At 38.7% G+C, this 23,155-nt stretch overlaps 1 protein-coding gene across 2 annotated transcripts in view; it reads left to right on the top strand.

The window, feature by feature from the left end:
* Nucleotides 1–23,155, top strand: part of LOC134538477 (protein bark beetle) — a 238,572-nt gene that overhangs the window by 209,574 nt on the left and 5,843 nt on the right. For both annotated transcript variants that reach the window (XM_063379808.1, XM_063379809.1), the window contains 3 exons: nucleotides 7,541–7,799; nucleotides 9,946–10,147; nucleotides 22,232–22,491. In XM_063379808.1, coding sequence (XP_063235878.1) covers nucleotides 7,541–7,799; nucleotides 9,946–10,147; nucleotides 22,232–22,491 — 721 coding nt within the window. The remainder of the gene's footprint in view (nucleotides 1–7,540; nucleotides 7,800–9,945; nucleotides 10,148–22,231; nucleotides 22,492–23,155) is intronic.

Consider the following 23,155-nt stretch of genomic DNA (forward strand, 5'->3'; position numbering starts at 1 on the left):
TCAGTCAGTATAAATAACTTAAGTGTAAATAAATCAGTGAAAGTGTAAAGATAAAAACCATTGTTATTATGTAGTGTTTCTTAGATTTCCTCATTCGTCACATCCGCTCAGATTATTCACAATTTTTAAGGTAAGCTAACACCTTTAAAGTTACTCAAATAAGAATTATTGTCCAGAAAAGTCTTCAACGTAAAATTTATGTTGGAATTTTGAATTTAGAGGAAAACCACTTTTTCCCTTCAAAAGTGTTTAAAGGGTTAAGGATTCCGCTACCTTCAGTAGACCCGTAAGCAATTTACACTAGAATCTCGATTTTACGTACGCTCACGGTCGCTTGGATTGCATTCGTAAAATCGTTATCTTCATAAAATTTTAAACACCCCACTCCGTGAAGATGCATGTTATAATTTATTGAACGGAATATATATATAATATTAAATAGTAAAAACAAGACTGCCATCTGCCCTTTGCCCTCCCTTGCGTTCCCCTTATTTTTTTTAAACATTCCACAACTTGCCTCATTGCACGAGTGATATAAAAGTGACATCACAGCGACTAAACACAGTTGCACCACGCATTGCATGTTAACTTTTGTGTGGTGACAGTAGGTTGTCCGACATGCCTTTCTTGGATATCTTTCCTTTTCGTAAGACGCGTGCTACAAAAATAAATTTATATTTGAGTTTGTAAACTTGTTCACTCCTTGCCAGAGACAACTGAACACAGACGAGACTTTCCAGGGTCGGGTTGATGAGCTGGAAGAATTCCCTGCCTTGCATTTTTATGGACTTCACCTTATCATATTTATCAGTTAATCTTTAACAGATAGGCTTGAAAAATATTAATGAACGCACTTTTTGTAACATAATCGAGGAGAACAAGCACACAGTTCAGTGTACACCTGTACTGTTTCATAAAAGTGATCATAGGTAGGGACTGAAAAAATTCGCGGTTTCAATGACCACTAGGATAGACTCCACGATTCTCTATGTACTCGGGCAAATATCACCGGGTCATTGGCTACCGATTCGGGACACCTGTTTATTGCGATTCTTATGATTCGATACTTCTTTTGTTGAGTCTTTGCCATTGGCCTAGAGTCCTTCAGGTAAATTGCGGTCCAATCACTGACGCAGCATTAAGCTAAATGAGTTTGGATTACAGCTTGTCTCGAAAGGAATCCGCGAATTTTTACTGTCTCTAATCATAGGCTTATTTGGTGAAGAAAAACGCTGCCCTGTAACGACAGACATTCATTAAAAACACAGTACATTTTAATGCGAGAAGCCCTTGAATTTGTGATAGCCACAGGGAATTATTTGTTTGTATAGTAAGTTAAAAAAAGCTTAGTTGAAAATCCGCTCGTCACGTCTACTTGCTGCGTCACTTATACCATTTTTGAGCGTTTTTTACTGGGAAACCGATGCAGCGAAGGTAATAAATGCGACACATGTCAAGATAATGCCTAATGGCATGGGTTGTTGGATATTAGCGGAAAGGAGAGGAAGTAGCTACTCAATATTGTTTCTTTCTCTCACGCTTCACAAGGTTTCAAGCTCAGTTGCTATGCTCACGAGCTGGAAATGTTGGAATGGGTAAGTAATGTTGAGTATAGTTCATTTGCGGTAAAATATATATTTTTACGGCCTTGACATAACTTTTCAATCGAAGAAATTTCGAATTTTGCGACAAATAAAGTGTACCTAGTCCATTTTTTCTTTTCGATTTTGAGTTTGATGCCACAATAACTTATACAATATTCACTAACTGTAAATGGCTGTTGTATTAGCTTTAAAATATGAATACGCTGTGCATAAAAGATTAATATTTTTAAATGTTTTCATAGTGTTTTTTTTTTTTTAATTTTTATTAAATATATTTTGGTGTCAAATTTTCCGAATTTTAGATGGTTCCTGAAAAATGTTTTCGTAAAATCGCGGCTTCGTTGAGTCCGTGCTCTGTAAAATCGAGGTTCTAATGTACTCTTAATTCTGAAGTTAAGTACTGAACATGTTATTTAAGGGTTTATCAGGGCCGTATTTACGTGCAGGCTATCTAGGCTGTAGCCTATAGGCCCGCACCACAAATTGGGGCCCGCACCACACGACACGAAAAAAAATTATACTGCGATGTGGATCTTCTTATATTCTTAAAATACGCGTCGACACAATGTCCAGTTGTTTTGTGTGGATTAATTGCGCCGAACTAAACTCTTCTGTGGAAAGCTGATTATGAGTTATGTCAGCATTTAGAAATTTTTGATTATTTTCATTGGTTTTGGTGTCACTTAATTTCTTAACCTCTAAATACTGTTTGGTTAAATTTGTCTAGTTTAATAATAAACTAATTTTTTCTGCGCTTTACTATCACTAAATAAACTTATAGTCCTCGACTACTGAATCCATCTATGCTAATTCTAAATGATAAGTAATTATGATTCATATCGAAACATAGTAATATTCATTTAATTGTGAAACATTTTTTGACTATAATTATAAGCGTATTTCAGGTGTTACATTTAAAAACAACTGTTTTCTGACTGTGATAACATATTTAAATCGTTTCTCTCCCAAAGTTGAATCTTTTGACCAACACGTTTTCAACTTTATAATTATTTTAATTTAATTTGTACGCGACATTGATTTATGGGTAAAGAGAGCAATTAGTTGAAGGACTGTATTCTTGATATCCTTGTACCCGAGACGCTGTAAAAGTATAAGGACTGTATTCCTGCATTTTTGTTGCTAAAAATTCATTTGTTTCAATAAAATAGTTAATATTTAATTAATAAAGTAGCCAATAAAGATTTTTTTATGGCGAATGAGTACTGTGGTCTAGTATTTTAGTAACAGGACAAGAATTTTTAACAGGGTCAGTACTGGAACTATTTTATGGCTAGTAACAAGTCGCAGTTAAGTCTTCCAAAAGATTAAAAAATACTTCATACCCCTAAGTCTGGCCCCCCCCTACAAATTATCATATGGGCGCCCTTGTATGTAATGCCACAGTTAGCTCCAGTGCAAGTATAAGCATCTAGCCTATCAATATGTAGTGCTGATTACTTCAGTGGCTTCATGCAGCAGATAACTTATTGTCAGAAGCAAGATTACGTATATGGTGGATAGTGATAAAACCAAAACAGCACAATGGAAGTCAATGAACCAAATAATTACCTGAATTACCTAATCCTGTCTATTAAGTATAATTAGATTCATAAATTTTTAGGTTAGGCTTTTTTTAGTAAGAAATTTAATCAGTTGTATAATATGTATAAAAAATGATGTAGTTTCTAGCTTTTTTTTATAAGTAATCTGGGAAAGTAAAGAAAGTAAAACAAATTTTTTAGTTAGAAAACTTAAACTGCAGTAAAAGGAAATTCGAAAATATGCCACTTTCTAATTTTTTTTTTTTTTTGTATTTATACACGATACTGATATATGTACAGAAGTTATAAGAATAAAAATGATAGTAGCAATTTTTCGCAACAAAAATAGTCAAAATATGAAAACATAAAATCTTGACTCTACTTTTTATCTCTTTTCATGAATTCACTTAGTTGCACATATTATTGTTCGTCTTCTAGTGTAATGCCGACAAATAAAAAAATTAATAAATAAACCAGGCACATGCACCGAGAGTTTGTCACTTTACATAAATTTTCCTTATACTGCTATCAAACTTTTTATTTTGTGTGTAAACACCTGAGTTCGCGGTATATGGCATTTGGTAGGAGTAATTTCGTGAGTGGAACAGAAGTTGATTGGATCAGAAATGTGTAAACATGGTGCTGCCATATGTTGAAGACTCGGAAATCTCGAAATGATGCAGACCCGCTTAAATCATCTGTACCTGTATGTGACTTTCGTGAACACTGCAGAATACACACAGTACTTAGGTATTAAAAAATAAAACTTTATAATAGTACAACTATTCTTTAATACTTTGTTATAATTTATAGTCATAAAAATAAATGATGACAGCTTAAAAAATATGCATAGCCATTTTGACAATCCTTAGTTAACATTGAAATGTAGAGAGAGCACACCGTTCATCATGCTGGAGAGACAACTAATTGTTAGCCTACATAGTATTTTTGATACCATGTTGAATCAGCTCAATAGGTTAAGGTTTGTTTGTAGGAAGTATTAACCAACTGATTTATGTCGTTTAAGCAAAAGCAATTATCTTTACATATGTCTTAGTTTTATAATATGTGTTTTAAAATTTTTCACGTTAATTCTGTTTTAATATATTTATTGGACTGCTGCTTTTAGTTTGAAAAATACTTAAAAGATAGCGCCACATTTGTAATGCTTTAGAGCAGCAGTTTCCGATTTTTTTCTGCCAGGGAACCCTATAATCGACTTTCTTTTGGCAGAATCCCAACTCCTTCAAAGAAAGTTATTTGACAATAATTGTGAACATTCAAATCAAATTTATTTTATTTACACCTTATTGTTAAAGACCCTTGATACATATTTGTTTGCATGTTGTAATGTTCGAATAGAAAAACTATAATTTCACATTGAAAGCCTATAATTGCACCTATCTAACGTGTTGAATGAAATTTTTTCATAGTTTGATTTCAATTAGCCTTAAAATTAGGTGTAATGTCCGTCGGCTGCCTGAGATATGTCCTCACGGAACCCCAGGGTTAAGCAGAACACCATTTCAGGGACCACTGCTTTAGAGAACCAACAAATTGTTAAATTTCTTTTACACTATGTTTGTTCCAACCCCATTTTTCTGGATAGTAAATCATAAGTTTTGTTTAAAGAATTTTATGTGTTAAATTTTGTGTCCAAGTTTTGTATTATAAGTTTATTTGCAACACGAGAAAACATGAATTTGCTCGTTACTGAGGTTTGATGATTACACATCACTAGCAAGTGCAAAGACTTGCTCACGTACTTTTTTTGAGACAGTTACCCACAACATAGAGCAGACACATTGGGAAAGTAACTGATTACGACATTTATATGTAGTAACAGTAAGAAACCAGCATTTTCTGGGACTGGTTATGGGAAGCATTGGAAAACTGCCCATGGTTCGAACCTGGGGTCTGTGGAGTAAGAGTCCAGTATGTTGTCACTGGAGACAAAATTTAATGGTGTAATTTTTAGTCCAATTTCATTTTTTAAACGGAAGATTTAAATGTCATTGTTTTTATTTGTATAAAAGTCGTTTTTAATACTTACTCCACCAGTAATGGTAGAATTTATGTGCTGCATTTTTACAATACGATAATTTGTATGAAATTGGTCTAAAACAGGTAGGTACATTCAGAACAATAAAAATAAATTAGCAAGCATTTGTGGTTTCCAGGTGATTCAATAAGAAATGTACAATAAAAATATTAATTTGATTTTTCTATTGTAGTATAATTTTTCATCCAGAAAAGAGATTCCTTGAATTTCAAACATAAAGATTACTGTTTCAATGATTTGAATGAAGGTATGGTTAACTGCTGCTAATTCCATGATATAACCTGCATTTCGGTGGTATGCTGTGCTTCTACATGCTTCTTGGTGTTTTTCGGTTTATCACAATTCACCATATAATCTTGTCCCTAGTTGTCACTTCCCCACATCACTTCATTTCTCTATTTATAATTTTAACTGGAAGTCAACCCTTGCTGTAAGGATACTCCAACATGTTCACGTAGCCAGTAGGATTGTTCACACATCAGTGGCTTCTGCTTTTTGTATTCAATGCTTGACTTTAGATATGTCATATAATTAATTTTCATTAAATATGAAATACGTAGGTCGTTTAAATATTTTTTTGAATGAGCTTTCTTTCACATTTAAATTTTTCATAATTTTATGACATAGTAATTTTTTTTATTTTTAGTGCCCAGTGAAGTTTCAGTAGTTCACTTAGTAAAACAGCTATTGTATAGAGATATATTTAAAAGTTGAAATACCGTCAGTGTGCGGCACTAGGCCCCTGGGTACGGTGTGCACTAGGCCCCTGGGTACAGTGTGCACTAGGCCCCTGGGTACGGTGTGCGGCACTAGGCCCCTGGGTACGGTGTGCGGCACTAGGCCCCTGGGTACGGTGTGCACTAGGCCCCTGGGTACGGTGTGCACTAGGCCCCTGGGTACGGTGTGCACTAGGCCCCTGGGTATGGTGTGCACTAGGCCCCTGGGTACGGTGTGCACTAGGCCCTGGGTACGGTGTGCACTAGGCACCTGGGTACGGTGTGCGGCACTAGGCCCCTGGGTACGGTGTGCGGCACTAGGCCCCTGGGTACGGTGTGCGGCACTAGGCCCCTGGGTACGGTGTGCGGCACTAGGCCCCTGGGTACGGTGTGCGGCACTAGGCCCCTGGGTACGGTGTGCGGCACTAGGCCCCTGGGTACGGTGTGCACTAGGCCCCTGGGTACGGTGTGCACTAGGCCCCTGGGTACGGTGTGCACTAGGCCCCTGGGTACGGTGTGCGGCACTAGGCCCCTGGGTACGGTGTGCACTAGGCCCCTGGGTACGGTGTGCACTAGGCCCCTGGGTATGGTGTTCACTAGGCCCCTAGGTACGGTGTGCAGTAGGCCCCTGGGTACGGTGTGCACTAGGCCCCTGGGTTCGGTGTGCACTAGGCCCCTGGGTACGGTGTGCACTAGGCCCCTGGGTACAGTGTGCACTAGGCCCCTGGGTACGGTGTGCGGCACTAGGCCCCTGGGTACGGTGTGCGGCACTAGGCCCCTGGGTACGGTGTGCGGCACTAGGCCCCTGGGTACGGTGTGCACTAGGCCCCTGGGTACGGTGTGCACTAGGCCCCTGGGTACGGTGTGCACTAGGCCCCTGGGTACAGTGTGCACTAGGCCCCTGGGTACGGTGTGCGGCACTAGGCCCCTGGGTACGGTGTGCACTAGGCCCCTGGGTACGGTGTGTGCACTAGGCACCTAGGTACGGTGTGCACTAGGCCCCTGGGTACGGTGTGCACTAGGCCCCTGGGTACGGTGTGCACTAGGCCCCTGGGTACGGTGTGCACTAGGCCCCTGGGTACGGTGTGCACTAGGCCCCTGGGTACGGTGTGCACTAGGCCCCTGGGTACGGTGTGCACTAGGCCCCTGGGTACGGCGTGCGGCACTAGGCCCCTGGGTACGGTGTGCACTAGGCCCCTGGGTACGGTGTGCACTAGGCCCCTGGGTACGGTGTGCACTAGGCCCCTGGGTACGGTGTGCACTAGGCCCCTGGGTACAGTGTGCACTAGGCCCCTGGGTACGGTGTGCGGCACTAGGCCCCTGGGTACGGTGTGCACTAGGCCCCTGGGTACGGTGTGTGCACTAGGCACCTAGGTACGGTGTGCACTAGGCCCCTGGGTACGGTGTGCACTAGGCCCCTGGGTACGGTGTGCACTAGGCCCCTGGGTACGGTGTGCACTAGGCCCCTGGGTACGGTGTGCACTAGGCCCCTGGGTACGGTGTGCACTAGGCCCCTGGGTACGGTGTGCACTAGGCCCCTGGGTACGGTGTGCACTAGGCCCCTAGGTACAGTGTGCACTAGGCCCCTGGGTACAGCGTGAACGTGTTGGCCAACAGCTCGCACGACGTGTGGAAGTCGCGCATCGACGCCGCGCACAACTGGTGGGGCTACAACGAGACGCTGTCGGTGAGCAGCCGGATACGGGACCGGCTGGACAGCCGGGAGCTGCTGGAGATAGACTTCGAGCCGTTCCACATGAACAACCGCAGCGTGCTGAGCGGCAAGTGCCCGCCCGGGTGGGGCGAGGTCGGCGACACTTGCTACATCTACGTCGGCGCGCCTGCCAGCTTCGACCAAGCCCGGGCCTTTTGCAGAGTGAGTGCCACTTCGTCGGTCCGGGTAGGCCGGCCTACAGCCATCATTTCCATTGCGCTGCACGGATGAATTAAATAAAATAATTTAACAACATTCATGTTGCTTTATTTATTGACATGAATTCGATGAACATCTTATTTGGCGGTCAGGTGATCACGCCAGAAAAATTTTGACACCAAAAATTATGACACCAAACCGCAACAAACAACCACTGGCGTTGAGCCGGCGTTGACTCCTATCAACATCAGAATCGTCAGAGAGTGTATCCACTTTCATTAGCAAACAATTTTCTGCATTACCTATCGTTTCTAGTGAGTTAGGTGGCTGAGGCTCGCTTGAGCACAAATTTTACACCTCATTCGGGGGCTCGTTTTGTCCCACTGGCTCATTTCTCTCTGCTATTTTTGCCCCATTCGATACCTACGACACTGTTCTGCATTGCATTTTTGATTGCCTCTTTCCTTTCTTCAGTATAACCTGTTTTCGCGTAGGCATTTTGCAATTAATTACTCCAAAATCAAAGTTAGTTAATTTAAAGTTATTCCATTCAAGTAGCACCACTCAGTGCTCACTCACAAGAAAATTAAAGTTTAAATTACGCAAATTGGCCTATTACTTTCAGACTTACAGCTCTCAAATCAACGCTCCCCACAAATGCTTATTAAATCTTCACTGCTAATGTTAACCAGGTGAGTCATACGTAAGACCACGAGCAAAGTCTTCTGTACTAAGATGTATTTACTTCAACTCTGTAGCTTTCATAGTTTATTAGTTTTAAGCAATGACGAATCCTCAGCCATAGTGAGCGGTGCTCTGATACCCTTGAAAGAAGAACTTGTTTATTACACTGATTGATGTCATTTTTAAGAACACTACCACACCATTGCAGCAAGTCCTACTGTGCTACATGTAAACATTTTTTTTTTATTATTTAAAACAAATACCTTAATATTTTAGAATTATTATTAAGACCTTAGACAGTATTTTTTTCATCATCTTCCCTTGTCTGCCTGACCTTCTCGTCAGCACTTTCATAATATTTTTCCCCATATATTTAAGTATTTTATTCTACACAGAGTGAGTTAGATTTGACCGCAAAACTTCGGCAGCAGGTTCATCATAAAAAAAAATGTTCAAAACATATATTAAACTTTTGGTCCAAATTGCTTTCCAAGGCTTATGTATGCCTTTGAATTTGGAGCTGATCTATTGGTTTATTACATATAAATTTATTTAAAACTGAGCATCTGGATAGTGTTTAATTGAACAAATTCTGCAACCACAGCAAAATTATTATTATTTTTTTTATGATTTAATTAAAATAATTGGGAATAAGACCATTATTTCCCATACATTTTTCTGACATGTTCTCACAACATAATTGATCATATCATCATCATCATCATCTGCTTCCAGCCTGTGGCCAGGGCAGCAAAGGAAAATGACTCCATCTTCCTCTGTCTTTCCACCAATCCTCATTCTTCGCTTTATTCCAATTTTCTCCTCTCTCCTGCACTCCTTTAACTATCTGCTCTTCCCACCTCCTCCTCGGTCTTCCTTGGGACCTTCTTCCTGTTTGCTTAAACTCCATAATTTTCCTAGGCAGACACTCTTTTCCCATTCTCTGCACATGGCCATACCATTTCTTTCTCGCTTTTTCCATGGTCTCATTCAAGTCTTACAACAGCGACAGGTTTTGCTGTGGTTGTAGGAATTTGTTAAATTAAACGTTATCCAAACTCTCAGTATTTCATATTTAACACTTTTTATTTCATTTGAAATAAAACAGTTGTTATATCCAATTTCAGCCTTGAGAAGCATTACAGTCCATAATTTATGTACGTCATAAAATAAATTTGTTAAGCTGCATCTTAATCTTGTCAATCAAATCCTGACTCATCCTGTTTATAGTTCAAACTAAATTTTGGAGGAATTTTTTTTTTTATTTGGTTTTACATGTTATGGTAATATCACTTGTTTTCGATTTCCCTTACAAAAATTTTAGTCTGGTTTCAAATTATTCTAAATACGTGTTTCACTTTTTTTTTTTAAATCTATATTTATTGCCTAAGCTTCACTATAATCCAGTGTGTGTGTCATTACAGAGTCATCACACGGTACTAATGTATGTTTGCATCTGTTGCAGTCTGTGAATGCTTCAATGCCATACGTGATGGGAAACTACCTCAGTCTGTTCGAATTCTTGCGAGGACAGCAAAGAGGGTTCCAGTTTTACGATCGCGTGTGGGTCCAGAACATAGACTTGATCAACCGTTGTACCGTGTTCGTTTACCAGACCATCGAGGTCGATCACTGCCAGAGGCTCAATCCGTTCCTCTGCGAAATAGGTTAGTACGTCAACATTCCGTAGATACTTAACATGTGCTTCCATTGGTTGTGAACGGTCTGGGTTTGAAGCCACTCTTGTAGAGCAGGTTAAATGTTCGCATGGTAAATGAATCAGTCATTGTTTTCGTGAGTTCAATACAGTTGAACTATTTTACACCTCACTGAAAGACTTTCACTTACACTTTGTCAATCTCTGAGAAATAATTTTAATTATTTCTATTTTAACATTGTAACTAAAGTATTTTTTTTATATATTTTGTGTAGTGATGATCTTAAGCTATAATTATAATATTAATATATAATTATTTAATAATATAGGAAATTAGTGTAAAATTTATTTATTTTATAGCCATATGGAATTAGATGGCACTTTGATAACTGATAATACACTCCGCTCACATTCTGGAGGATCTGATCCAGACATCTTAATTTTAGTTTTCAGTGATTTTTACCATAACACTTCAGGTAAGGGCTGGGCTGGATCCTTACTACAGTGAGGTACAAGATTATATGGTGAATTACGATAAAACCGAAATAACACCTGAAAGCATGACAATTTACGATATACCGTATTTACTCACATATAGGTCGCGGCAATTTTACCAGATTTGATGGGGAAAAAATGAAGTGAGACCTATATGTGAAGAAAAAAATTTTAAAATTTTTGAGGAATTTTTTTTTTTTTGCAATACAGTAGAATCCCGCCGATGCGACCCCCCTCTGATGCGTCCATTCCGTTTATACAACCGTTTTTTGAGAAACCGTGAAATATTTGAGCAGAGAAAGTCGAAAATTTGAGTAAAATCGGCTGAAAAACAAGTCTGTTACACTTTGTCGGGCGCTATGTGTTCACGTTTATCTTGGCAAGAGCTGTACTGTAAGCAGGCAGGCATACAAAAGACGGCTAAAAATAGATACCATCCCTCTAGTTTGTCCACGTGGCAGTGTCTAGCCGAGCTCGGCGCGTCCACTATCGCACGAAAAGCCGTCTCAGCTGTCATGTTATCTTACCCGCCCGCACGAAAAGCCGCTGTGGTAGCTTCTGCGAGAGCTTAAGAAACTCGTCCGGCCAGGCTGGCGGTAGCGGCGGCTTGACGTCATACGTGACATGACGCTTACCTCTCCCATTCCCTGATAATTCTTCAAGGCTCATCCCTCCCAGAGCCACAAACCATGTAAAAACACCCTCTCCCCCCCTCTCCCCTTTTCCAACTAACATTTCAACACATATTTCAGCCTTCTGCGTGAGAAACTGTCAGCATCCTCCTCCCCTCCCACACCGCGTGCGGCATAAGCCAGGTTGTATAGTCCATTCTCGGTAAAATAAATATTTTTATGGGCTTATACGACTGTCCTTCGCCGTTAAAAAATACTTTATAAGTTTAAGTTATTATTATACAATTTGTTTATTAGTCACACAGCAGTTTCTGCTGAAAAATCACCAATACCTCGAATTTTATTGAATAGAAAAATATAGCAGGGCAGTAAATATATTTATTTTACTGCATAGTTACTTTTCCATCTGCATTCAAACGTGTTTTTTTCTATATTTTTTTACGCTGTGAAGGGTCGTGGAAAAGATAATTGCTTGAGCTGTCAAAATAAACATCGCTGACGGCAAGGGCGGAAGCGCATCCTGTCGGTCTGTCGCTGTGATTATCTACTCCAAAAACATGTCACAGCATTTCAGGATAGCATTGTTCTTATATCTTTCGTTTATAGCCTAATGTTTTCTACCTGATCCAAACAAGTTCCTTCGCCACGTTTTGAACGAAAATAACAACCAGCCGGCTAGCATAGCCAAACTCGCGTGACGTGAATTCACTTAGCGTGAGTATTTATCGGAACCCATAATGAAAACCACTGTAGATATAAAAAATCATAACAGGCCTTTTTTATTTGTAATTAAATTTACTACAAATTTTATTCTGTGCATTAAAGTCTTCAATTAAGACATTTTAAGAAATCAGGAATCTAACTTGACTTCAATTTTCTATATTCGGTTATTACTATTACGAGTACTTGTTGTTACAACAATTCATCACGCCATTATCAGCTCTCGTAGTAGTGGAGTTTTACAGTACCCGTTAACTCTTTCGTGCACGGCGCGCAGGCCATTCGCGTCATTAAATTACCGGTGCGACCTATATGGGGGGAATCTTAAATACAAATTCAAGACCTCAAATTATGGGTGCGACCTATATGTGATGGCAAACTATATGCGAGTAAATACGGTAACACCTGAAGCACCCTAATGCAACTGCTACCGTGAAATTAATCAGCATGTTTTAATCAAAACTTTATTCAAATCACAAAAATTTAATATATTAATTTCAATGAATGTAATGTATTCAGCATGAAGTTTTTATCATACAACTGTTATTAGTAACTCATTTTTACAGTATAACATTGGTACAATTTTCAAATAAGTACTTGCAGATTTATTAATATTGTTCCGAGTGCATCATCTATCATTCAAAATGACACTGTTTTGGTGAAATAAATATCATAAAACATTTGTTTGTCATGTGTTCAATAATATGCTGTCTTGATGAATAAAAATATATCATAAACAAATTAAAATATTTCTGGAATCTCCTGTTTTAAAAATGAAATTGGTCTAAAAATAAAAACATAAAATCTTGTCTCTAGCCATAGGCCATATCATTCCTTCCCTGGTTTTCTTATATTCAGTTGTCAGGTTATCCACCTGTAAGACATTGCTGTCAACGAGACTTTAAGCTCACGTTATTAAATTAATTAATTACAGTAAACTCTTGAGAACCTGGGCCCTGCTTATCCAGTTTTCGGGTTATTCCATGCTTAAATAAGTTTAATTATTCATTTGTATGTTCTGAAGCTGTAAAGAAACTTCTTCACTTGGCCACTTTATATTTTTAAGCTGTTTGGTCCGACCCTTTGACCCTTGGTGTCGCTCACCTTCTCAGCTGTCACACTTCGAACCCTAGGGGGTTGCCCCGACTGCTGCTTCACGGCTCCAGTTTCCGTCTTTATTGTTTCACGTGCCGTTATGCTACTCTCTGCCCACCGATTGGCCCGGCAGGCGCCCGGTAAGTGACGTGACTGGCTGGCATTTGGCTGGAGCGAGGGACACTAGATGAATCTAAAAACAAATTAGCCGGAACTTGTGCGTGCACAGTTTGGGCTGTGTTGATTTAACTTTCCGTCTTCGGCCGTTGTTAAATGACCGTGAATTAGCTACGTAGGTACGTGAAAGCGATCTTCACATGTGTATCACGACAGGTTTTCATCACGAGTACTGCAGCCTCGACTCTGCAAGATGTGCACTTATTGCCTCGTCCAGCTTTTCTGTGTCAGGTCTGGGAAAAGCACGCCTCGGAGAGTTGGTGTATTGAAGTGCTACTTACGTATTCCTCCAGCCTGGCAGAAATTCCTCTGCATGCTGGTTTTTTGAAAGGACTAGGAACAGAGAAGTAATAACATGGTGCCAAGGGGTAGAGAAATTAAACGCACGGAGTGGGAGACTGCCACGTCTCCAGCAGACAGAGGAAGACGACATGGCAACACAGTGAATAACTGTTTACAGTTCAGTAAGCTGAGAGACAGTACATAGAGACTTAACTTGTGCTCACAATCCTACGGAAGTCAAATACACGGCACAACCCAAATTTGAGGGCTGCCCTTACCGTGAAAACGGATCATCTGGGTTATTTTACAAGATTTCAACTATCCAGGAATCGCAGGGTCCCAATAAACAAAGATAATAGAGAGTTTTTTGTATTTAATTTTAAAAATGTTGCTAGCTCCACCATAAATCATATTGTTTATTGTTCAGTATTATCAGTGTACCTTCCAACCTCATTTGGATTTCTTAATGATAGATTATGAGCCACACTCTCGACAATTATGCCCTTTGCTTGAACTGTACATACCTGCATTGCAGTGGCGTCTCGTCAGGGCAAGCAAGGCAAGCAGTGCTTGCCCAGGCAGTTTCCAGGCATTGTATTTTTTAAATAAATATTTTATTCAGAATAGTACTATTTTACTTTGGCTCGTGCAGTTAGGTGTATGTATTTTTTACATTATCTTCTTGGGACCCAATACTGTGCACTGTGCGCTATAAGAAAAGAAATCGTTGACACACAAAACATGCTGTTTTAGAAGCGTTGCTAGGTTTAGAAGCACTGGTAGGACCGCTTTCAGCAGAAAGGCTGCCGCAGTAGATTCCTTTCGGAAGGGGGGTGTCATGGTACAAAGGTCCGAGGAGGGGATTGGCTGTAAAAACACGTGGTAGAAGCTACGAAGGTAATGCTTTCTTGCCGAACTGAAGCGAACTTGGCCGAAGCAGACGGTGGAATTCTTCCGCCAACTGCTTCGGCTATGTCCGCTACAGTTCGGCACAGCAGGTGGCGAGGTGGCATTTCAGGAATGGAATGATTGACGTGCCAGTTTCTTGGTACACGTACCAGTTAACAGAGTTTCTGATCACGTATGAAGATAATTTCTTTTTTGTTGGTACAAAAAATACCAACATTTAATTTTTACTATTCTAGTACATTTTTATGAGGTTCTTCTCTTTATTTTAAGTACTTACTTTGTCATGTGTTGTCTGTTTATATATTTTGTACCAGATATCGATGATACTACACTCCCACTTAGTATATAAATAATGTAGAGTAGGTATTTTATTATCAGAATAATGTAAGTCAAACATTATTATTTTTCAAAAATAATTTATAATTAAAAAAAAGTCAATTTTTCTACCTGTGGAATATTCAATGTTCAGTTAAGAAAACTACATAAATAGCACCCTTTTGTACCTTGAAATCCATATTTTCCCGGCCATATTTTCTCGCCACTGCTGTATTGATCACTAGGACTACTGTAAAAAAAAATTTACCCTGTTTTTAGTCAAGTTAATTCAATCAAGCAAATAATAATGTTAATGCCTACATCCTATAATAAAGTGTGAAGTGTGTATACCAGTTTTTATCTCTCTTTAGATGGCTTGGAAAGTGGAAACTATTTTAACATAAGTTGTGCATGGCTGGACCCAAACCAGGTCAAGAAAAAGCCTGTTATTGATTATGACTAGACCTCTACATTTTCTTGAGTAACCATTTTTTACCATAATACCTTTTGTCGTGATTTTATACAAGCTTTCTTTGTTAACATTAATATTCTCTCTCACTACATGACATCTCTGACTGCTTCTTGTCATTGCTACCAACCCATGCATTGGTTAGAAATCTTGAAGTATTTTATGTAAACAAAAATTCTTTGATTGTAATACTGCATATAATGAAACATTATTCCTCAAAAACCACAAATATTTTGTTTATACTTAATCTGTTTATTATGTTTTGCGTGTGTTTTTAATAAGTCTAAGATGCTTAGTGGTATTGAAAAATACTGTATTTACTCGCATATAGGTCGCGGCAATTTTACCAGATTTGAGGGGGTGGTGGGGGGAGGGGGGGGGATGAAGTGCGACCTATATGTGAAGAAAAATTTTTGAGGAATATTTTTTTCAATAGTTTGCTTTAAAATGTGAAAAAGAAGTTTACAGCAAAACCCCTTATTTGCACTTTTCATGGGGACAAAGTAAAAAAGTGTAAAAAGCAGGAAAGTGTAAATAAAGGGAAAAGTAAGAAATATGTTGAAGTTAATTAAAATACAGTCGCATCCTGCAGCGTTCAGAACAAATACACATACACACAAATTCACGGGTAACACACATACGCATTGCACCACAGTAAAAAAAATTTAAAAAAAGGCCGCAAATTTATGGAAATTTACCGTCAATAGCACGCCGTGCGCGGAGAAAGGTCATTGTACTCAATCATCTGTTGTTTCAGCGCGGCGTAGCCGCCGGCTGGCTCTCTCTGTTCTCTGAGCTGCGCATGCGCAGTATAACTCACTCAACGCTCCGCTCAGACTTGTGACCTTCCATCAGCAGCCAGCCAATAGAGGCGAGCTTAGTGGAAAAACATATAAGCTCCACCTCGCGTGTACCAGTTTTGTCCAGTTCTAATACCAGTTTATTGGTATACACACCAGTTTTCTCGCTGCCGTGACGTGTTCAAGTTTACGTTCATCGTGATGTCTTGACACCAATAATTAATTATTTACAATCCCCAGATATAAATGGTTAGTTTAAAAACTATGCGTCAACTGTACAATACTTCCAAAATTATAAAATACGTATAAAACAGTTACCAAGACTCCGCTCATTATGTCTTGTGAAGTTTATGTCTCGTACCAGTATTTCAGCTAAGTTGTGACATAAATACAGTATCAGCAGCCACGTAATATTCCCGACAATCCCGTTACGTTTATACATTCGTGATTTTACGTTTTTCTCTAGTACATTTTGTTGTGGTTTTCGATATGAACGTAATCTTTGACTCGTTTCACATGTTTATTCTCAGACAATTCTTTTGCAGTTTCATCATTTTTGGCGATTGCACCAAGTTTTTTATGGTTGTTACGTGACTTAAATAGCAAGATGGATTCCATTTTTGAGACGTAATTAGCGTGAATGTATTGTATTGGACTAAATGGGAACCAAACGGGACTTGAAGAATATAGTGCAAATAACGGGAAAACGTAAATAACGGTAACTTAAATAAGGGGTTTCGCGTATATAGGTATTGGCAAATTTATTTACAATGTACACATAGTTAATTAACCAAGCGAATTTTCATAACAAGAAATCAAACACACAAAAAAAAAGGTAAACGAAGGGCGATGTTGCACCTGGATGGCAAACAAGTAGAAAAATAGCCCAGGAAAAGAAGGTTTTATGTCGGGAAAAATTAGAGACAAGCTGATATTTTCGCAAGTGTTAGGACCTAACTAGAGGTATATTTTCCCAAAAGTCCCCACCCCTCCCCTTTGTGCTTCCCCCCCTACCCACCCTTAAACATCCGATTTGCAAGCATTTGGATTACCCTTCATATCTCCGTTGTTATATATCGCAGTCAAATTTTCTTTATATAGTTTTATTTCTTATATTATTATCTACAATAAAGTTATGTATAGTTTTGTTCTAGGATTAGCAGTTAACAAGATATTAGCTGAGGAATGTCAATTTTTACAATTTTATGTTAAGTTTGTTAAGAATATTTAAGTTTAAAATTTTAATTTGGGACATTTTCACGAAACACTTAAGATAAAAAGTGTAGAATGATTCTTTAGCTTTCCAAAGGTATTAATTTTTCATATTTTGGATGACGATAACATGTGTATAACACTAGGTTATGCGAGGAAGGCGCTGCATTTTGTTCTACCCTTGGTGCGTGCTGCAGTGGGTGGCCTCAGGAGGCTAAACAACAGGCTTACTATCAAGAGCGAGGGAGCTGGCGTGTTGAGTCATAGAAATGTCCCTAACCACCAACGACCATAAATTTCTTAAGACATGTTTACTGCCTTGAGTAATCCGTCTTCCAGAGACTAGTTCTTGGAGTGGATTTGAAGTGTGCGGTAACGTTCTAGCGTGTATGTGCGTGATTTTCTAAAACTTCCGCTTACTCTACGTCACATAATAACGTGAAGTACTATAAAGTACGGTGTTAATTTTTGATAACTGAAGAAATTTTGCAACAGCTTCTCGCAAATCTAAGAAGGTAAGAATGTTTTCAATAACAAAAGCTAAGTATTATTGTAATAAAAAACCACTTCTTCCCGTGGGCTGTTGCTATTCAGTGGTTATAGTGCTGTTCTCCTACCAAGACAATTTGGGTTTGGTTCCCGGATAGGACCACACCTTTTTTTTTTCATTTGTACCACTGCATGTTCGGCTGTCGATTTTTTTCCCCTTCTTCGGAGCCTTGTGCTATCCTCTACCCTAGCACTCCGGCCCTGCTTCATTCGCATATTAGCATCGATTGTAGATGCTTCACGTCTTAAGATCCACCAGGACATCTTATAAAATATTTTTACACAGAAGACTATATGTCGGCTTTATACCAGTTTTCTTACTTTTTAAATTTGTGTCACGTAAATGTGATTTCTATTGCAACACAAATATCAAACACCGTTAGGCCTATTGATGTGTGTGTCAATACACTGTTTTTTGAAGTTCAGGAAATTAATAGATCATATAACTTAAATATTTTTACATATTTGTGTGAGATTTGTAGTAAAATCTTTTTAAAAATGTAATTATAAACTGATTCAATTCAACATCGTAACTATTTATCGTAATGTTTTTTATGGTTCTTCAGAATACCAAACTTACATTTTAAGTAAATAAGTATACTATTAAAATGCGCATTTGTCAGTCTATGGTAACTTTTTACTATTCGACAATTGCAAATCAACAACTTTCTAAGTGATGCGTATGTTTCAGGATTGAATCTACCTACCATGTTATAACAAGAATTCACACTAACCAAAATTGAAATGGAACATTTAAGTATACTTTGTATTCTATGCGGTAAAGATACGGAAGGAGACACTGTTGTTGTTACAAAAGGGTTGAAGACAATAACAGAAGCAAGCATTCTATGAAAGGATGGGCTCCACAAGAACTTGAAAGAAAAATCAAGTGTTCGAGTACACAAATCGTGTAGGCAAAACTATACGAGACCATCACGTATTAAAGCTGCAACTACATCATCACTAAGTCCTGCTGTATGTATTCCTTCAACATTATCGCCTGTTTTGCGAAGTGTAGGAAATAATTTTGACTACAAAAAAGATTGCATTTTTTTGTGGGGAAGAGGCAATTGTCGATTCTAAGATTGCTTTGTATCGTAGGAAAAAAGTTCGTATGGTAGCAACATATGAAATTAAAGATAGTTTGTTGCAGAGATGTGAAGATCGGAGCGATGAATGGGGAGATCAAGTGAAAGCACGCATTTTAAATGTAAGTGACCTTGTAGCCCCAGAAGCACGACACCATAAAAACTGTCATGACACTTTTTTAAAAGACAAACCCAAGTGAAGGATTTGTAGGCAGACCGATGACGGATAAAGAATATGTTTTAATGTTGTGCAGTTACATTGAACAAAGCGATGAATGCCAATATTCAATTCAAGAGTTGCAAGATATAATGGCATGCATTTCAGGGGGAAAATATACATATTCCGACAAACACCTGAAAAATCTTCTTCTAGAACACTTTAAAGAACGCCGCATTATGGTATCTAATGTTTCAGGTAGAAAAAACAGTGTGTGTTTGTCTGATACTGTCCATAAAATTATTGAGACCTGGTACAAAGAAATAGATAGGGGAACCTAGAAACGGAAAAACTTAGGATAGTATTGGCTGCAGCTGACATCATTAAAGAAGATATTCAAAAGAAGGCATATGATCATGAAACATATCCAGGTACCAATGACATTACATGTGGAGGAGAACATTTAATACCAAATACATTAGCAGCTTTCACACAAAGAGTTACGAAAAAGAAAAACGTTTCAGAGTTTGAAATGGTAGACAGAAAATGTGTAGTCATAAACCATGCTATTATATCAGCTGTAAGACCCAGATCATTTTTGTTACCACTTCACATTGGCTTAGCTCTGAAACTACATCGTTTATATGGATCTAAGCATCTTATCAACATGCTATATTCTATGGGTATTTGTGCTTCCAATTACGAAGCTTCCGTGTACATTAATACTCTCATAAATTCAGGATCACTAAATGTCAATGAAGATGCTTTCATACAGCATGATTTTGATAATGCTGATGTCAATGTTCGAACACTGGATGGCGTCAACACGTTTCATGCAATGGGTGGGGTCCAAACTATTACCCCAGATTCTAGTTTTGAAACTCAAGTAAAGGTTGCAAGGAAATCTTCTGGAACATTTAATCCAGAATGCATTAGGATACGATCTTACCCAAAGAAAAAAGCCCACAACGGACTTAGTAGCATTACTGTGAAAGACTACAACGAAATAAAAGCTGAGCTGAAAAATTCAGACTTCACAGTAGCAACCATGTTTCCTCTAAACTCTATTTGGCTTTCTGGAATGAATGCCCAACCAGGATGGAATGGTTTCATGAACCTCATTAACAGCAGAAGGGGAAAAAGTGACTCAACATATGTCATGGCTCTTCCATTTATTAATTTGGATAAGTGTGTAAGAGAAGCTGGAGGCAAGAGAAACGTACATAAGCCAATTACCACATCTAAACCTTTTGCACCAAACGATATGTTGCACATAGTGTCATGTTCATGTAAATCTGCATGTGGGAACTATTGTGGATGTCGAAAGACAGGTTTACATTGCTCAGCTATGTGTGAACACTGCAATGGTCTTTCGTGTAACAATGCAACAGCCATAGATGAAGATGAAGATGCAATTGATGATGTATAATTATGTATGTAGGCGTTGAGTCGAAAACGTTATGAATAGATCTGTTTGTAAAATACATTGAAGTACTTTTGTTGTAAGTAGAATTTTTCTATACAAATTAAATAGCATGATGTGTAAATAATAGCAAAGTTTGGAAGTGAAAAATGCACATAAAGAAGTGAATAATTCAGTAAATGTCACAACAGCTTGAAGTGGGTGGGTGGGTGGTCCGTGATGCTGTGGATGATACTGATTGCTCTTTATCACATACTGTGAATAAGCAGTCATGTATTTTAGTTCACAGCTGCCGGTTGTTGCCAGTCTGGAACACAGCGGGTCCATAGGTGGTGGATAATTGAACGATCCTATGTGGGTTAGGGTTGAAGCCCCCCCCGAACCAAAACTGGCAAAAATAATATAAAAATTAAACCAAATTTGTTTCTGTATTCTGAACTAAAATTGTATATATAATTTATTTAGAATAATTAGGAAGAATTACAAGTAACGTTTAAGGCCAGCTGAGCGAGATTGAATAGGGTGCGGCAGATTGCTTTTAAGTCCGGGTTGCGAGAGGTGAGTTCTTGGTTTACTTACGGCCCTCTACTTCATGTTATCTTCATCGAAAATATGAAAAATTAATACCGTTGGAAAGCTAAAGAATCATTCTACACTTTTCATCTTAAGTGTTTCGTGAAAATGTCCCAAATTAAAATTTTAAACTTAAATATTCTTAACAAACTTAACATAAAATTGTAAAAATTAACATTTCTCAGCTAATATCTAGTTAACTGCTAATCTTAGAACAAAACTATACACAACTTTATTGTAGATAATAATATAAGGAATAAAACGATATATAGAAAATTTGACTGCTATAAATAACAACGGAGATATGAAGGGTAATCCAAATGCTTGCAAATCGGATGTTTAAGGGTGGGTAGGGGGGGAAGCACAAAGGGGAGGGGTGGGGACTTTTGGGAAAATACACCTCTTTTTGGGTCCTAACACCTGCCAAAAATTCAGCTTGTCTCTAATTTTTCCCGACATTTATGCATTTTTTCCTTTCATTTCCTGGGCTAAAAGGCAAGGGGAGAAGCAATGGTTTCCCCAGCCACTATCTTATCTGTGTCGGGAACTTCCTCACGCGTCAGACCAATCGCACGTTTAAAACAAAAACTGCTGTAGATACAAAAAATCATAACAGGCCTTTTTTTATTCGTAATTAAATTTACTGCAACTTTAATTCTGTGCATTTTTTCAATACAAAGCACTGTTTTCAAGTTATAGTCTACAATTAAGACATTTTAAGAAGTCAGGAATCTAACTTGACTTCAATTTTCCATATTCGGTTATTACGAGTACTTGTTGTTACAACAATTTATCTTGCCATTATCAGCTCTCGTAGTAGCAGAGTTTTACAGTACCTGTTAACTCTTTCGTGCACGGCGCGCCGGCCGTTCGCGTCATTAAATTACCGGTGCGACCTATATCGGGAGAATCTTAAATACAAATTCAAGACCTCAAATTATGGGTGCCATCTATATGCGAGTAAATACGGTAACGATTCAGTAGAACAACTTTCTTTATTTTCCTAGATTTTACACACTTCAATTTTCTGTGGTATCATGCAGTGCTTACACAGTTTGAATTATCCTCTTGTTGGAGTTTCCTGTATTTTTCGATATTTTGTTCCTGGTCCCTTGAGGAGGGTGAAGGAAAAAAAAAACCGGTTTAAGCATACTGGAGCAGGGATGGCTCAGGTTGATGTTGATGCTTGCCGCGGCAGACCCGAAGGTGCTGATCGACCCGCTGAGCTGGCGCGACGACGTGGTGACGGTGGCGGTCCTGGGCAGCGTGGGGGCGGCCCTGGTCGTGGTGGCCGTGGTCGCCGGCTTCTGGTACAGGAAGTCCCGCCACCGCCACGCGGAGCGGCTCCAGAGACGCAGCTCCATCCGCCAGTCGCTGCACTCCATCCGGTCCGTGGGGCTGGCGTCCTCGCAGGCCGGCTTCTCCGACCTCAGCCTCCGGCGCAAGCTGCCTCCCGCGGTGCGTGGCGATCAGTCATCTTTACAATCATATAAGCCTACTACTTCAGTGTTACAATATAGGTTTTACAATTGCTTTGTGTTAATATTTTAGTAATGCCACAGAGGTATAACATCTAATGTGTTCAGAAACTTTTATAGTACAGGGTAGTTATAAAGTCCGTGAAACATTTCATAAAATCGGTACACCGAAATGGAAAAGAATAATGTAACAAATTATATACCGCGTGAAAGAATAACTCTCAAATTTTTTTTTAATGTAGCACCAAAAAGCTATTTTAAAAAACCAAAGTTCACAAAGAAAATTGGTTGTCTGTAAAGTCGATTTATGGATGATAGTTTAACGTGACAACGTCATAACAAAACATTGATGAAATGATTGCATATTTTAATGAATAAAATTGAATCATTTTTATTGAACAATCACTATTTTGTATGGATTCAAAGAAGGAGTGAAATGAAATCTACAATTTAATTGATAAATTTACTTTTATTTGCACTCATTAATTCAAATATGTATGTTTATTACTTTAACGAAGAGATTATTTTAACTATAACTTTTATACATGTTTGCTATTTAACTTCTTCCAATCTGTGTTATTCTGTTAGGGATAGGACGATGATACGAAAAGTAGGAAACGAATGGGAGTGTTTCAAGTTTAATG

This window comes from Bacillus rossius, chromosome 13, assembly GCF_032445375.1.
Source record: "Bacillus rossius redtenbacheri isolate Brsri chromosome 13, Brsri_v3, whole genome shotgun sequence".
NCBI lineage: Eukaryota > Metazoa > Arthropoda > Insecta > Phasmatodea > Bacillidae > Bacillus > Bacillus rossius.